Source organism: Trichinella spiralis (genome assembly GCF_000181795.1).
Source record: "Trichinella spiralis strain ISS 195 chromosome Unknown Scfld5472, whole genome shotgun sequence".
Taxonomy (NCBI): Eukaryota; Metazoa; Nematoda; class Enoplea; order Trichinellida; family Trichinellidae; genus Trichinella; species Trichinella spiralis.
The window spans coordinates 1-1,735 of record NW_003532411.1 but is presented as its reverse complement, the minus strand read 5'-3'; the positions used below and the strand labels follow the sequence as shown (position 1 = coordinate 1,735).

Genomic DNA, 1,735 nt, shown 5'->3' with positions numbered 1-1,735 from the left:
AAGGAAAGCTTCCTTGAAAACAGGTTCCATTTGTACCCATACAGCTGAAAATATTCACCACAACAATTAAATCACATGATGTTTATAATCAAAAAAGGCTGTTTCAGTATATTGAAAGAATTTTCTGCCAGAGTTTCGGTACATTGAAAGACCGTACACGACTGAAACCCGGGAACTCGACAGAAGCAGAGGAGTCGGTGGATGAGGTGGAGGCTTCATCATTGTACCCCGCTATCGTTGACATGTTGTATTGGAAGTGGCGTTTCTTCAAAATTGCTCATTTTCCACTTGGTATGTTCTTGGTGCTCATCTACAGCACAGCTGTGGGGGGGGGGGCGATAAAGTGATCTTTCGGATAAATTCGAATTATCGCTCTGTTGTTCCGTCCACGGAACAACAATACATTCTTCCATGACTTGCACAAAGGTAATCTAATGCTTAATAACACGGAACACACCGGATACGCTGTTAAATTGGCTGTATCGCGGATCCGGCGGAGATATGATGATCATACATCGTTGGGACTGTCGTCATTTCTGAGCAGTTTCTCTTCTTTCAAACTGCTGTGATCATCAGGCTGCGTACTCCGTGCAGACATTCATTCATGTGATTCATCTGATGCATCACAGTTGTCACGTTCACACCTATCCATATTACGGCCTTCAATTCTTCTTTATAAAATTGGCTTCATCATACACCTTTGGAACTGTCGTCATTTCTGTTGTGAGTCTTCTCGTTACCCGATTTCTCGCTTGTATATGCTGAGCAGTTATTCTGATGATCTTTATGACGGATGACGGTTATCACTACCAAATGTGTCCATATTACGTCATTGAAGCGTTGTTTATCATATTCCGAAACAAATTAATTCTTCATATATAGGATAATATGCTGTACATTAAGCATATTCTTTTTCAAGTCACCAATATTTCTTCTGTACAACGGCCAGCTTCATTCCGTAGGCTATGCTATCATGCATTAATTAATGCAGTCCGGGAGAACAGTGATTTGTCAGTGCTTACATTCGACCGAGTAAAGTTTCATTCACTCAGCAATAAAATGCACAAGCAACAGCGCCGACGAAAGCAAAGAATACGCCACGACAACACGACATTCCGCAATCTCGCCAGCGACCTTCTCTAAAAATATATATCCTCTTACGGTAGATTATTGATACTCAGGTTGTTGAAATTGATAAGACTGTTACAATATGATTGTCCAACGACGAAGGGTCGGCTGTATAGTGGTTTTCATTATTCAGATTTAAATTTAATATCTTCTCCAAAATTCACTTTCATTTTAGTGCGGACCCTTACGTTACATTGCATAAACAAGTGATGAACCATCTCCACGGTATGTTAGAAGGTGCAATTCAGACATATCAGCCACAACGAGAATACCAAATAGAACAGGCAAAGAAAATTTTCATTTGTTAGAGACTTAAATACTGTTCAAGTAAATGCCAAGTAACAAATTTTTCTGCTCGTCAGACAAAGTATCTGTTTGTTGGGAATGTTTCAAGTTTTATGAATATGGTGATTTGGCCATTGTCAGAAATTATCGCGTTTCCCATCCCATCGCATGAATTGCTAAAAGCGATTTTAGTACAAAGGGAAAATGGACATATGACGAATTGCCCACAGCTGCAGTAGTCAGAAAGAATTGGCAGTGTCAACTACAAAGGCCAGCATCCGCACATATATCAAATTTTACGCTGTGGCAATATGTTCTATGT

The 1,735-nt window shown here is 39.9% G+C and overlaps 1 protein-coding gene across 1 annotated transcript; it reads left to right on the top strand.

The window, feature by feature from the left end:
- The first annotated feature begins 434 nt into the window (after nucleotides 1-434).
- Nucleotides 435-1,143, top strand: Tsp_12858 (hypothetical protein). The gene is made up of 3 exons (XM_003366752.1): nucleotides 435-543; nucleotides 577-768; nucleotides 920-1,143. Exons 1-3 carry the CDS (start codon nucleotides 435-437, stop codon nucleotides 1,141-1,143), a joined length of 525 nt encoding a protein of 174 aa, XP_003366800.1.
- The last annotated feature ends 592 nt before the right edge of the window (nucleotides 1,144-1,735 follow it).